The 12,879-nt window shown below is 54.6% G+C and overlaps 1 protein-coding gene across 1 annotated transcript in view; it reads right to left on the reverse strand.

Annotated features, from left to right (window-relative positions):
* GPR153 (G protein-coupled receptor 153) overlaps positions 1 to 7,236 on the reverse strand; it is a 7,693-nt gene extending 457 nt beyond the window's left edge. Inside the window, exons 1-5 of the mRNA XM_023739418.1 lie at positions 6,774 to 7,236; positions 5,959 to 6,388; positions 1,519 to 1,711; positions 704 to 888; positions 5 to 225 (exon numbers count right to left, since the gene is read on the reverse strand). Coding sequence (XP_023595186.1) covers positions 5 to 225; positions 704 to 888; positions 1,519 to 1,711; positions 5,959 to 6,388; positions 6,774 to 7,129 — 1,385 coding nt within the window. The 5' untranslated portion in view covers positions 7,130 to 7,236. The remainder of the gene's footprint in view (positions 1 to 4; positions 226 to 703; positions 889 to 1,518; positions 1,712 to 5,958; positions 6,389 to 6,773) is intronic.
* Positions 7,237 to 12,879: the final 5,643 nt, after the last annotated feature.

Raw genomic sequence — 12,879 nt, forward strand, 5'->3', positions numbered from 1 at the left:
CAGTGGCCGCAGCGACAGAAGGCTCTCAGCTGAGCGGCGGCGCGGGCTGAACGAGGGCGCGTCCTCGGCGAAGGCCAGCAGGCTGCCGCAACGGCGTGCGGGCAGCACGAGCTGCGCCAGGGCGGCCAGGTCCTCGCCGGAGCCCCAGCGGGGCAGGAGGGCTGGCAGCGGCACTGAGGCCCACACATCCGCGTCGTCATGGGAAAAGCGCCGCGTGGGCGGGACCTGTGGAGACCCTGGGCCTCAGCTTCGAGCAGAAGGGCCTCCAGCTGCCCTTCTGGAAAATGGGCGGCCTGTGGGGCAGGGGCCAGGTGTTAAGCCCTGGCAATGTAGTTCGGAACTTCGAGATGTGGGGCATACTAGTAGCAACTGTCCCCAAGGCTGTTTTGGTGTCAAGAGCTTGGGCTGCTTAGGGAGAGGGCCCCCTGAAGAGAGTGCTGAGTCCCAAAGAAATAACACATGCACCAGAGTACTGCCCTTCCAGGGCACCAAGGAACATGGGACAGGGGCAGGGGCTGGGTATCTGACCTCAGCTCACCTGCACAGGGTGTCACCCTGGGCCAGTTACTGCCCATCCCCAGAGGGTAAAAGCCACCTACTGGAGCTGCCAGGCCATGAGATGAGGTCAGGGAAAAAGGCCTTGGGGGGGATCAGGATACACCACCCCCACATACACGGTGTTCCTGGCCTGCCGTATCCCTACCTGCAGGTATTGCATCTTGTCCTCCTGCAGGGGCCTCAGGGGGTAGAGCTGGGGCAGGCCCCCCTCCAACGCAGAGAGCTCATACTTGGCCATCCTGTCCAGGGCCACAAAGTCACTCCCATAGCTGTAGTCGAGGGAGCGCTCCAACACCAGGTCCGAGGGGACGCCAGCCTCTAGGCTGGTCTCTGCAGGCAGGGCAGAGGCTCAGGGTCATGGAAAGATCAGGGCATCAGAGAGCAAGTTCCCAGACCCTGCCACCGAGGGAAGGGGGCTGGCCAGTGAAAAGGGGAAGGACTGGGTCCTGGCTTTCGATCCCAACTCAGCCACCCTTTAGCTGTGAGACTGGGCAGGTCACACACTGAGCCAGTCTCATCTAGAATATGAGGTGGGGCCTGAGTTTACCCCAGACGCTGCTGGGGGTACTAAATAATGCATGCAAGGGGCTACAGTACTTGGCACGGGCAAAGGCTCAGCCTAGGTTAACACCGATATTGCTCTTGGCAGATAGGACCAGTGTCTACAGAAGCCCCTGGGCCAGTTCATCTGGGGACGCCTTAAGTAGGGGGTGAACCCGGTGAAACACTTAGTGGTTTCTAGAACATCTAATTAATGGGGATCCTGGGATAGCCAAGTCACACAGGGGGTGCCCTGTGGGATACCCACCCCCATACTTGGTTCCCTTAGGGGCTCAGGTACATTTTGGGATGCTACAGGGGTGACCTAAGGGCCATAGGGGTGACCTGACAGCTGTGTTCCTACTGACCCCAAGACCCCACCCAGATGCCACCCTCCAGGGCCATGCAGGGAAGCCTCACCATCGTCCGAGTCCTCGTTGTTGGCCATGAGGGCCATGCACTTCTCCCAGACGGCCTTGATGTCAGCACGGTAGCGGTCACAGGCCCAGAGGAAGACAGGCAGAAGCAGGGCCTGAGTCACGGAGCACCACAGCACGCACAGAACCATCCAGGGCGCCGCGGCATCTGCCCGCAGGCTGCTGAAGCTCACCACCTACACAAGGATGCGGCCTGGCACTGCAGGACCCTACCAATCGTACAGCTCCCCTCCCAGCCTCAGTGTCCCCATCTGCATGGCAGACCCAACAACCCCCTGCCAGGGGAGGAAGAGAGAGGGGCGGGGCTCAGAGATCAAGGAAGGAAAGAGCCCTGTGGAAGGTAGGAGGCCCCACTCACCAAGAGCGGCCTGCTACCCAGGCCCCACTCACCAAGAGCTGCCTGCTACCCAAGCCCCACTCACCAAGAGCTGCCTGCTACCCATATCAACAGTCTTAACTCCTGTGTGCACCGCCCTTCACAGTGTACTGGGCGGCACTTGGCACCTGTTAGAGATTTAATTGTGTCCCCCCAAAATATGTATTAGAATCCTAACACCTATACCTGTGGATGTAATCCTATTTGGAAATAGGTTTTTCTTTGTTGTTGTTAATTGCTTTTGAGTTGATCCTGACTCATGGTGACCCCATGTGTGCAGAGTAGAACTGTTCCATAGGCTTTTCAAGGGTGTGACCTTTCAGAAGCAGATCGCCAGGCCTGTCTTCTGAGGTGCCTCTGGGTGGGCTTGAGCTGACAACTTTTTGGCTAGTAGTTTTTAACCATTTGCACCACTCAAGTATTCTTTTGTTATATTACTGAGGCCATACCAGTGTAGGTGTGTCCTAAACCTAATCACTGCTGAGTGATACAAGGAGCAGCATGTGACGCTCTGAGTCAGAATCCACTGACTGCACACAACAACAACATAGACACAGAGACAAGGAAACTGCACAGATGGGGGGAGAATAGATGACACACGGAGACTGCCAAGGAACCGAGGAACGCCATGATAGAGAAGCTGAGACAAGAACTTCCCCCAGAGCAGACAGAGAGAGAACCTCCCTTAGAGCCCATGCCCTGAATTTGGACTCCTAGCCTTCTGAATTGTGAGATAATACTTTCTGTGTTTCTGTTATAGTACCTCTAGGAAACCAAGACAACGCCCCTCCCTCACTTCCCTTTGACCTTCCCCAGCCCTTGGGGTCAACTCTAGCTCCTCCTTGCCCGGCCTCTCTCTCCAGCACCCCTACCCTCATGACAGCCGTGGAGAGGTGGGGGCATGGGTTTCTGTCCCCTTTTTGAGATGAGGAAACCGAGGCTTGGAGGACCCAAGTCTCCAGCCTTCTGGTTCAGGGGCCTTTCTGCTCCTCCACAGCCAGTGGCCTCCCGCGGGGGTCTAGGCCTTGGACCCCAGACAGCCTTTATGTCACTGCCTAGGGAGCCCCATTCTCCCTCTCCCAAGACAGCCTTCATTACCCATCCTAAGAGTGACATTTAACTATTTCCTAAACAGAATGTTGTGGGTCAGATTGCGTCCCCCAAGAAAGATGTGTTGAAGTCCTAACTCCTGGGACCTGTGAATGGGATCTTGGTTGGAAATAGGGTCTTTGCAGATGTAATCAAGTTAAGATGATGTCATAATGGATTAGGGTGGGCCCTAACCCAATGACAGGTGTCCTTACAAGGGAACTTTGGACACAGAGACACACAGGGAGAACTCCATGTGACAACAGAGGCAAAGATTTGAGTGATGTGTCTACAAGCCAAGGAACACCAGAAACTACCAGAAGCTGGAAGAGGCAAGGATCCTAGCCTAGAACCTTCAGAAGGAGCACGCCCTTGATTTTGGACTGCTGGCCTCCTGAGCTATGAGAATAAATCTCTGCTGTTTTAAGCCATCCATTTCGTGATACTTTGTTATGACAGCCCCAGGAACTAACCACAGAGAAGAAGTGTGGGACATGGTGCAGACATCGTGCTGGTTTTGCCATTTGCAAGCTATGTCACCCTCGGAAAGCTGCTAAACCTCTCGGGAGCTTGGTGTCTCATCAGTAAAATGGGCTAAGAATATCCTGTTCTATAAAGGTAGAATTCTCATCTTCTGTGCAGGAGACCCGGTTTCAATTCCTAGTCAATGCACCTCATGCACAGCCACCACTGGTCTGTCAGTGGAAGCTTACATGTTGCTATGATGCTAAACAGGTTTCAGTGGAGCTTCCAGCCTAAGATGGACTAGGAAGAAAGGCCTGGTTGTCTACTTCTGAAACTCAGCCAGTGAAAACCCTATGGGTCACAACAGTCTGATCTGCAACCCATCATGGAGATGGCGCAGGACCAGGCAGCATTTTGTTCTGTTATGTACAGGGTCGCCGTGAGTCAGGAGCCACCTCAGTGTCAGTTAACAATATATATATATAGAGAGAGAGAAAGTGTTAGGTAAGCATTCCAGATGGTAGTTGTAACATGCCTGTAACACGGAATGGGCCCATTAATGGCACCCCCTCCCTGCCCTGAGGAGAGCTGGGGTGGGCCCCTTCTCCTGTTCCTTGTCCCAGCTGATGTCTCTGGCCCCCACAGGGCACTTTCACCCATACTCCCTCCTTCGTCACAGTCAGCATGGTTGGGGATGCCATCCCACTGTACACATGAGGCCTTGCAGCCTGGGGGTAGCTGGCCTGCTAGGACTGGGGCAGCAGGTCAGCAGGGTAGGCGCTGCAGCCCGTATGCAACCCTAGCTCTGAGGCTGCCACCTGCCAACCCTCTCTCTGGAGCTGGTGTCCTGGAATGACTCCAGGGACGCAGCCCTGCCCAGCTGCTCAAAGCCTCTCAGGCTGGTCCTTGCCCCTAGGCCCCCCCTCCCCCAACTCCAGATCCTCGGTGGGGGGAGCTGGGCCAAAGCCCGAGAGTAGGAGGGGTTGGTGCACTTTGGCACAGGAAGGCCCTTGAGCCTGTACTTTCATTCTTGGGTTCCACAGAGAGGAGCCTCAGGCAGCTCCTTGGGCCTTGGACCCTTATCAGCAGGGCCTTCCTCGGACCAGCCCTCACTTTGACCATCTTCAGCCCTTAGGATCGAGTCCAACTATTTAGCAGTCACTCAAGGACTGCCCTGGCTTTGTCCTGCCTCCTGCTCCAGGTTCTCCCATCCCCACTCCACCAAAGCCCCCCTTATGGATTGAGTTGTATTTCCCTAAAGTATGTATTGGAATCTAACCCCTATACCTGTGGATGTAATGTAACATAATGTAATGTAATTACTTTCCATAATGCAATCTAATATTATATTAATGAGGTCATACCAGTGTAGGGTGGGTCTTAAACCTAATCACTTCTGAGTTATAAAAAGAGCAGATTAGACACAGGGATAAGCACATACAAGAGAAGACAGATGCCCTGTGAGGACTGCCAAGGAACCAAGGAATGCCTGGGGCTTCTGACCTCTTTAAAGTGTTAAAAAGCAAAGATGTCACTTTAACTAAGGTGTGACTGACCCAAGCCATGGTATTTTCAATTGCCTTATATGCATGCAAAAGCATATGAATAAGGAAGACCAAAGAAGAATTGACACCTTTGAATTATGGTGTTGGCAAAGAATGTTGAATATACTATGAACTGCCAGAACAAACAAATCTGTCTTGGAAGAAGTACAGCCAGAATGCTCCTTAGAAGCAAGGATGGCAAGACGTTGTCTCACATACTTTGGACATGTTATCAGGAGGGACTAGTCCCTGGAGAAGGACATCATGCTTGGTAAAGTACAGGGTCAGTGAAAAAGAAGAAGCCCCTCAATGAGATGGATTGACACAGTGGCTGCCACAATGGGCTCAAACATATCAACGATTGTGAGGATGGCGCAGGACCAGGCAGCGTTTTGTTCTGTTTTTCGTAGGGTTGCCATTAGTGGGAACTGACTCGACAGCACCTACGACAACAACAACAACCGGTGAAGAAGGAATCTACAAAGTCGAGACCCTATTTGGACTTGTAGCTTCCAGGACTGCGAGAAAATACATTTTGGTTCTTTAAAGCCACCCACTTGTGTTATTTGTGTTACAGCAGCTCCAGATACCTAAGACACCTCTGTTGTGTCCACCCTGGGACCTGGACCCACCAGGAAAACTCTGTGGACATGTTGTCCCACTTTGTAGTACACCCTCTTCATTGAATATGCCCCAGGTGAGAGGAGGAAGTTCCCCTGCAGTGTTGCAGAAAGATCCTGGCTCTGCAGTCCCCTGACATGGGTTCAATACCCCTCACACTACTCTGACTTTAGGTGGGTTATTTTGCCTCTGTGATGAACCTGTTTCCAAATCTGTAAAATGGGAATGATGCTAGCGCCCACTTCAAAGGATAGGGGTTGAGATCCAACCAGGGCTGCCCCAGAGCCCGCGTCCTCCACAAGCACCCCTGCCCGACACACTCACGCACCAGCACAGGGAAGCCCATGAGGCAGTCATAGATGACGACGATGGTGGCCACGAGGCCTGTGATTTGCAGTGAGGTCTTGGCGGGCTCCGAGCCGTCGATGGAGGAGCGGCGCTTACCTTGGGCGTCCTCTACCACAATGGTGGGCACGGTGAATGTGCGGTGGTCAGCCCGGCGCCCCACCTGCACAGTCAGTGTCTGGAAGAGGGCGATGGCAGTACACACCACGCCCATGGCCACGCTGCCGCCCACCAGCAGCAGGAAGCAGACGCCAAAGCCCAGGCCAATCTCAGCCACGATGAAGCGGCAGCCATGGGTGTAGAAGCGCTCGCTTGTGTCGTGCCAGCCAACGGCAGGCAAGGCCGACAGGATGAAGGACACCATCCAGATGCCCATGACCGTGTGTACCGCCTGCTTCTTGGCATTGCTCAGCCTGCCATGGGGGGACGGAGGGAGCCAGCATTACCCACAGGGTCTACCCCAGAGACCCGAACCACCCAAGTCCCAGGACACCACAGTAATTGCAAACCACCATGGCGGAGGCCCTGTCCCCTGCACAGGGGCTACTTGTGAACATCATCACCTGTCTCCTCACCAAGCACGTATGTAGTGGACACCAGCGTACCCACACGCATGCCTACATGGGCACACTGTGCACCCCAGAGCAGCTCCTTGTGAGCCTCCTGCTTGTCCTGGGCACACCCTGTCCCACACCGAGGACGTGTGCACACAGTACATCAGATATGCCCTTCGTGCTCACGCCCACACGTCCCCTCTCTAGCAACACCCACCAGTCCACATGGCTTCCCCGGGCTCACCGGTAGTTGACGGGCCAGCGGACCATCCACATACGGTGATAAGAGAGGGAGGTGACGGAGAAGCAGGTGGCCAGGGTGAGGGTATAGAAGGTGGAGACAAAGACTTTGCAGAGGCCCTCATTCCACTCGTAGTCTGGGCGCTGCCGCCGCAGCTGCACCACGGCGTAGGTGGCGATGGGCACGGCCACGTTGAGCATGTGGGTAGCTGCCAGCGTGCACAGCAGGAACTCCAGTGGTTTCCATTTCTTCTGCTTGGCCCCAACGCTGAGGATGCCCCAGGCATTGGCCAGCAGGGAGAGGCCACCGCATGCCAGCCAGCCCACTGCGCTGCCAGGCAGCCGCCGCTCCTCATTCATGGTGCAGATGAGGCAGGCGGCTGGGTGGCTGGGGCATCCTCCTCTGGCTGGCCTCGGCTCAGAGCAGTAGCCCTTCTGTGCAGCAGCTCCAGGGCACCAGGGACCACGAGCATCTGCAGGGGGGAGGCCAGTAAGCACTCAGCGACCCTCCCTCTGGCCAAAGCGTTGAAGCTCTGGAGCCCATGGGGAGTGGGCGGTGGGGAGGGTCACCCCAAGCACATTTCCTGTTTGGTCCTGGCTCAGGCCAGGATGCTCTGCCCTCCTCTCCTCCCCTGGAGGGGCTCCTGCCCATGTCCCTGGCACCCAGGGGCCTGTATTCCAAAACCAAAACCAAAACCAGTTGCCATCAAGTCGATTCCAACTCATGTGTTACATAGTAGAACTGAGTTCCATAGGGTTTTCTCAGCTGTAATCTTTACGAAGCAGATCGCCAAGCCTTTATTCTGTGGTGCTGCTGGGTGGGTTCAAACTGCTAACTTTTCGGTTAGTAGTCAAGTGCAAACCATTTGTGCCATCCAGGGACCTTGGCCTGTATACAGGGGTGCCCAGTAAGTGCACATTCCCTCACTTGAGCCCACTGCTGGTCATGGCTTCGAGTCTGGGCTTCCTCCTAGGCCACCTGCAACCTCTGGGAACCAACCAGGTGCTCTTGCCCCATCTGTGCCTGGCCCCACCCAAGAATAAGCCCTCTTGCAATGGAACATTCCAGAATCCTTGCACAAACCATGGGGACTACCCTACTGGATTTCTCGAGGACTCTCAATTTCTTTGTCCCACTTCCTTTGGCTAGCGCCCGGGAGGAATAAGTCCTTAAACCTTCCTTTCCTCTCCTGACCCCCGACTGACCTGTGAGGGGAGGGAAGTTCTGGTTATCACTCTCATGCCCACTCTGGGGAGGGGATGGCATGCCTTGTCTGGTCAGCTCCAGCTGGCCTTCCACAGCTGGGCACTCCAGGCAGCCCCTGGCACCACCACAGTCTGGGTTTGAATTCTGCCCTGGCACATGAGCTATGTGGCCTGGGCAAGGTTCTGCACACAAGTGTCCCCCTCTGAGCCAGGGACTGTGACATTTCCTATACGGGAAGGCTGGAGTGGACAGACATCATATCCTTAAAGCCCTGAGCCTAGGTGTCATGGATTGAGTTGTGTCCCCCAAAAGTATCTGTCAGCTTGGCTGGGTCATGATTCCCAGTGTTGTATGACTGTGTAATCTGATGTGATTTCCTTATGTGTTGTAAATTCTATCACTGTGATGAGGTTATACTGATGAGGTTGACAAGATTAGTGTCTTAATGCAATCGTTTTTGAGATATAAAAGAGAGAAGCAAGCAGAAACACATAAGAACCTCATACCACCAAGAAAGTGTGCTGGGAGCAGAGCGTGTCCTTTGGACCTGAGGTTCCTGCACAGAGAAGCTCCCAGACCAAGGAAAGACTGATGCATTACAAGGACCTTTCTCCAGAGCTGACAAAGAGAGAAAGCCTTCTCCTGGAGCCGATGCCCTGAATTTGGACTTGCAGCCTACTGGACTGTGAGAGGATAAACTTTTCTTTGTTAAAGCCATCCACTTGTGGTATTTCTGTTAGAGCAGCACTAGATGACTGAGACACTAAGGCTCATGCATAGTGGGTGCTATAAGGTAGTGGACAGTATTGTGCCCTGGGGAATGCAAAATCGCTCAGCCACTGTGGAAAACAGAGGCAGTTCCTCAAAAAGTTAAACACAGAACTACCTTATGACCCATCAAATCTACTCCTGGGTATATACTCAAGAGACTTGCAAGTAGGGACTCAAACAGATATTTGTACACCAATGTGCACTGCAGCATTATTCACAATAGCCAAAAGGTGGAAATAAAAATCCTCGACAGATGAATGGATAAACAAAATGTGGTACAATCATGTGTTGCTTAACATCCAAGATATGTTCTGTGAAATAGGATGTTATGTGATTTGGACGTTCTGTGAACACCATATTATACTTAACAAAGCTAGATGGGATACCTTTTGTTTCATTTCCAAATCGATACTTCTCCTGGGCCTCTTGCTGCTGCTATCACTAGCACTGGTTTTGCTGTGTTTGGGAGCCATGACGCACTTCACAGTAATATTGTCAAACGAAAATTAAACAGAGAGATAATGCTACAACACTCAGGAGATGTACAATACACAAGATTGGATGCTGCTGCCTACAAGTCAAAGCATACGCTGTTATACAGTATACATTTTATTTGTAAGTATGGGAAGTTTACATTGAAGTAATGATAGAAAGTACAGTACATACATAAGCCAGTAACATAGGCATTTATTATGACTATCAAGGCATATGTGTTACAGGTTATATGTGTACTGTACCATTATATGCCTGGCAGCGCAATCGTTTTGTACTACAAAAAACATGAAATACACATGTTGCGTGCGGGAAGCTGTTGTGTTTGCTACGTCAGTTTGCCCAAATGGTCGTTATGCAGTGCATGACTGTAATCCATACGATGGAATATCATTCAGCCATAAAGAGAACTGTAGTCTTGATATATGCTATGGCATGGATGAACCTTGAAAACATTATGCTAAGTGAAGTCAATCACAAAAGGACAAACATTGTACAAACCCATTTGTATGAAATAGCTAGAACAGGCAAATGCATACAGATCAGAGTTTAACAGTGGTTACCAGGGGCAGGAGGGAAGGGAAAAAGGGGGAGTCATTGTTCAGGAAGCAGTGAGTTTCTGTTTATGGTGGTGGAAATTTGGCAATGGCTATTGAAGACGGCTTTACAACATGATTGATGTAATTGATGTCACTAAATTGTACATGTGAAAAATGTTAAATTGGCATATACGTTTTTTTACAGTACAAAAAAAATCATGCCCTGAGCCCAGGTCTCACAGACAGCAGTTGCCCTGGGGTAGTGGTTGGTATTATGCCCTGGATGGCTGAGAGACAGTCCAGAGACCAGACTTTGACCCCAAGGAGGAACTACCTCCAGCCTTTGAACTGAACCAAGGACATAGGATGCTGGGTGGGAGGCAGATGTGGGGGAAGCCCCATCCTGCCAGTGGACTGGGCGGTGAGTCCCTCTCTCCCTCTTCCCAGTCTCCAAGCCCTCGGTCGCCTTCCTGGGTGAAGCCTTAGCCTGTCCTTCTGGCTCAAGTTCCCCGGGACAGGCCTCTCTGGCCACAATCTGGAGCAGGCAGCATGGGAAGCAGCACCCACTAACTCTAGGCCTGGCCCTTCTCCCCTGAGAGCCTGTCTACTCTCATTTGTTGCCTTTCTCCTGTCCCAACGCTTTGGGCACCTCCTGCACTGGACACAGCTACATGACCCCCAACTGCTGCCTTACCCAAGATCTCCACACTCAGGACAGGGAAACGCCAAGCTGTCCTGGCCAGCCGCAGGCACCCCCAGCTTGTCCTGTCTGGAGTTCTGCTAGTCTGTCAGTGGCCTCACTTCCTCTGGACAGCGAGGGATCCCTGAGGGATATGTCTCATTCATCTTTATGCCCCCGCCCTATGTGCCCGCCCCAGACCCCTGGCCCAGGGGGAGGAGGAGACCATTCTGGACCACACCAGCAACACTTCTTGGGGGCAGGGGGACAGGAGACTTTTGTGGCCAGGGAAACTCTATCCAAATATTTATTAGGTTTCCCCTTGAAGAGGGGGTCCTTTCCCCCAACCCGTATGCAGGCGGGAGGCCAGACTGCCCTGTCTGACCCTCCACCAGCCATTCCTGTGACCAGCAGGCCTCCTTGACTACAGCATATAAAGGCTGCTTGGTGTAAGGGCTGCAAGTTACTCCTCTGTGCCTCAGTTTCTCATCTGTAAACTGGAGGTAATAGTACTTACCATGTAGGTTGTGGGGATCGAATGAGCTACTCCAGGTAAAGTGCTTAGAACAGAGCCTGGCACAGAGCAAGTGCTCAATAAATGCTTGCTAGGTCTGTCCTCAGTCCTTCCTGGCTCACTGAGCTGTGCCGTCTCTAAGGGCCAAGACACTGAGCTTGGAGCTGCGGGTGAGCCTCCAACCTCTAGGGTGCCTGGCAGCTCCCAGGCATTCAGAGTGGGCGAGGTGGGGGTGATCCCTGTGGGCCAGAGGCTACACAGAACAGACCACAGATATCAAGTGTCCTCTAGGTTATCAAACAGGAGCCCCGGCTCAGTGGGTACCTGGGGGGCTGGGCATCTATTTCTACCTGCCTTGGCCGTCAGACTGGGAGGCCTCCCTCAGACTCTCCAGCAGGTCCACTGTCTGACCCTTTGGTCCCACACACCCTGCCCTCCTGCTCATCACTGGTGGAGGGTGGTGAGGAAGGCGCCACGGGCAGTTCTCCTGCCTGCCTAGCCTACAGCGCCTCACTGCAGAGCCCTGGCAGCAGGAGGAAGCATCCTCCTGTGGACAGGCACACTCCTCCTGATCAAAGCGCCCAACAATCTCGTATGATGGGTACTGTTGTCACCTCATTTTAAGGACCAAAGAGAGGTCAGATACCTGCCCAAGATCACATAGCCATGATGTGGCTGGTCCAGAATCCAAATCTCAGCTTGCTGGATACCCAAGTCCTTGCCTCTTAAACCCTAGCTGATGTTTGGGAGCAAGGTACTTTTTGGCGCCTAGAGCTGAGGTTCTTTCTGAGCCTCGTAGCCCGGCAGGGTAGATCCTGCTGTCCCCACATTGTACATGGGACACTGAGGCTCTGCCTAGTGACTTGCCCAGAGCAGCCCAGAGTGGTTGGACTGGGTCTGGGTCCAGGACTGCGCCCAGTGGTCCTGGGATGGGGGAGGAGTCAGAGATTCGGGGGTGGACATCAGATCTCCAACTACAGAGTGAGAGGGGGCGGGCTGCATGGGATCAGAGCATCACCTGTCTCTAGGCTGGTGGTCACGGACCCACTGACCCACAGGGAGCAGCGTCCACTCGCGGCCAGACCTCTGGCTGGGTGTCGGTGTCTGCTGCTGGGAAGTTTCTCTCGCATCACATCAAAGCTTCCACGCAGTACCTGAATTGAGGCTTCCCACCTCCCTGCCCGGAACCGGCACCCTCGCGGCACATCCGCACTTCGCAGGGCAGAAGGCAAGTGTGACCAGCCTCGGACCTACCCGCTGTGAAGACTCCCCGCCCAGGAGGGCCTGTGGGCGGGGCCAGGGCGTGACGTCACGGTCCCGGGCCAATGAAGTCGCGCAGCCCCAGGGCACGATTGCGCAACAAAGAGAACCCAGAACTTGAAAGGATTCCCCGGGCTCGGGCTGTGCCCGCTATCCCTGCGCTGGCCTGCGCCCGGAGGTTGCGCTCCGCCCGGCGGCTGCCCATGGGCCCTCGCGGGCCCCGGGCGGGATCAGCGCGAGTCCCCGCCTCACTGGCACGCCCCCCGCCACCAGGCCCGCCCCCGCCTCCCGGGTCCGGGCCACCAGCCCCTATCTCCGCCCTGAACCCGCGCCACCCGCCGCGGTCGCCAAGGGACACCCCACCACCACGTCCTGTTCAGCACACGGGGCGCGTTCGGGCGACGGCCAGGGGAGAGAACTCTGGCGGACCGCGTCCCTGGGGCCCCCGGGCTGCGCTGGGCAAGGGCAGGCCGGGACCCCAGTCCGCCACCCCGCTCCCCTGGGGCGGCGCTGCAGGGCCTGGAGGCGGGAGGGACAGAGGCAGGACCGACCCCGAGGAAGTTGACCCGAAGGTCCCCAAGTTGGGGGCTTTTGCAGCCCCAGGCGGAGCCCGCGCCCTCGGACTGCCCCATCCCGCCCGGCCCTCCC

This window comes from Trichechus manatus, unplaced genomic scaffold (assembly GCF_000243295.1).
Source record: "Trichechus manatus latirostris isolate Lorelei unplaced genomic scaffold, TriManLat1.0 scaffold00133, whole genome shotgun sequence".
Lineage (NCBI taxonomy): Eukaryota > Metazoa > Chordata > Mammalia > Sirenia > Trichechidae > Trichechus > Trichechus manatus.